Raw genomic sequence first — 2,145 nt, forward strand, 5'->3', positions numbered from 1 at the left:
GGCCACCAAAACACGGAGCAGGGCCGCAGCCGCTGCCCCCGCTGCTCTCACTGTCCAGAGCTGGGGGAGGCTGGGAGGCCCTGGCTCCTCGCTGTGCCCTCCGCATCTGCCTTCATTCCCTGCAGCTGGGATGAGCCCCGAGTGCTCCCTGGCTCCAGCGGCTCCTCGCACTCCTTTGGTGGGAACAGGGTCAGGTTATTTTGAAATAATTCTCAGCCTGATTTCAGCATCTTTCCCCTGGGCCTCTCAAATGGCAGCCCGGCACCATGCTCTACTTCCCTCTTTGCGTGGGCAGAAGATGTGTGTGCAGCGAGAGAGGGTGTGTGTCTCTCTCCTGACATCCTTGTTAGCTAACAAGTCCTTTCCTCTGCAAAGGGGGCTGGGTAGCCAGCTGCAAGGTTTGCCACATTCAGGGTAAGCTGCCCTGTGCCGTGGGTAGCCCAGGTCCAGCCATTGCATCCCTCTCGAGACGTACCCCCTTTCTAGGCAGAGCAGCAGGATGGGTACAGTGCAGAAGGAGAGGGTTCGCCCCCGGATGGAGATGGACCCCCTCCCAGCAGGCTGCCAGCTCTGACTGGTTCTGCCCATTTCTCCCAGTGCTGACACCCCCGGCCCCTCATCCCCATTCCCACAGTTTCAGAGTCTGCAGCTGGAGCGGGAGATGTGTTTGGCTTCAAACTGCACCCTGGCCAGGGTGAACCTCTCCCTGCGCCCACGGCTGGAGGACGGGAAGGCTTCCTTAGCCATCAAGTACCAGGAGCTGCGGGAGATACGAGAGGCATGTTGGGACAAGCAGCAGCGCCTGGGTGAGTGGGGTGCAGCCGATGGGATGAGGCAGAGCCCAGCACAGCCAGAGCAACTCATGTTAATACGAGGGCCAGGGTGGGCTCAGCACCCTTGAACCTGCATGAGGGAAATGGCCCAGCCATGATCGGGAGCAGTGGGGGGTGATGCTGCCTGCGACATAGCCAGCCCTCGGCTGGGACCGATGCCGCAGTGGGATGCAGGCCTCGGTGTGCAGGCGGCTCCAGGGATGTGTTTGGGGGTGTTTCAGTTCGAGGGGGGGGAACTGATGCTTGGGGATAGGAAAGACTGCAGCCCCAGCAGTGGGGGCATCCGGGGAGAGGTTTGTTGGCAGCCCCATCCCCTCCCAACACAGAGGCGTACCTGGAGAATTGGAGTCCGCAGAGCGCCCTGGGCCAGCTCCAAGCCAAGCTCGATGCCTCCGAGGCAGAGTCGGAGGTGAGTCAGGCGAGACCCATGTGCTGCTGCCCCTTCCTCACCTGGGCCCCGGACTCCTCTCCATGCCCTCCCGCGTGCCAGGCCCTGGAGAAGAGGCCGGGGGGGCTCAGCCATCTGGGCTCCCTCTGTGGTCCCATGGCTCTCTTGGCTTGATGCTGTCCCACCGCCTGTCCCACAGGCACAGATAGAGCAGTTCCTGGCCCAGGACCTGCCCCTCGGTTCCTTTCTGGAGTCCTTCTGCCAGAGCCGCACACGCTCCCACATCTGCCGGACACAGCTGGAGAAACTGCAGGAGCTGCTGCAGAAGGACCAGGTGGGCAGGGACCCTGCGGGCCCCGCGGGGGACCCAGGTGCCCTGGATAGCCCGGCACGAGGCCGCCTTGCCCCGTTGCGGAGTGGATTAGCCCCCAAAGCCTTCGATCTCTCCTACGGCTTTGTGCCCGCCTTTCTCATCCCCTCGGAGGCTGTTGTGCCCTTTGCCATGCCGGCTGCACCTCCCAGACACCATCTCCCAGCCCTGGGACACCAGCCAGCATCTCCCTGCTCCAAAATCCCCAGCCCGGGCTCGCCCTTGTGCCTCGTCGGACACATCCCCCTGCTCAGCCCCCAGCCCTTCCGCAGGCAGCAGCGGCCACGACACCAGAAGCAGGAGCTTCCACACCGGTAGCAGGGCAGGGACGGGGAATGTCCCTGCTCCTGGCCCTGTGCCTCCATGGGAGCTGCGTGGGAACACCCTGGCCGGGGAGCAGATGGGGATGGGTGCATGGCGTAGGCACAGCTACAAGGGGCTGCGGTGTCTGTTGGGCAGGTACAGGGGTGGGTGCTCACAGGGGGATGGAGGTGCTTGGCGGAGGGCAGGATGGGGCGGGTGCCATGGCCAGGCAGTGGGTCCTGCACTTGAGG

The 2,145-nt window shown here is 63.9% G+C and overlaps 1 protein-coding gene across 1 annotated transcript in view; it reads left to right on the forward strand.

Annotated features, from left to right (window-relative positions):
- VPS37D (vacuolar protein sorting 37 homolog D (S. cerevisiae)) overlaps window positions 1-1,909 on the forward strand; it is a 5,183-nt gene extending 3,274 nt beyond the window's left edge. Inside the window, exons 2-4 of the mRNA XM_009318841.1 lie at window positions 598-806; window positions 1,160-1,242; window positions 1,421-1,909. Of these exons, the coding sequence (XP_009317116.1) occupies window positions 598-806; window positions 1,160-1,242; window positions 1,421-1,909 (781 nt within the window). The remainder of the gene's footprint in view (window positions 1-597; window positions 807-1,159; window positions 1,243-1,420) is intronic.
- Window positions 1,910-2,145: the final 236 nt, after the last annotated feature.

This window comes from Pygoscelis adeliae, unplaced genomic scaffold (assembly GCF_000699105.1).
Source record: "Pygoscelis adeliae isolate BGI_AS28 unplaced genomic scaffold, ASM69910v1 Scaffold592, whole genome shotgun sequence".
In the NCBI taxonomy this organism is placed as follows: domain Eukaryota; kingdom Metazoa; phylum Chordata; class Aves; order Sphenisciformes; family Spheniscidae; genus Pygoscelis; species Pygoscelis adeliae.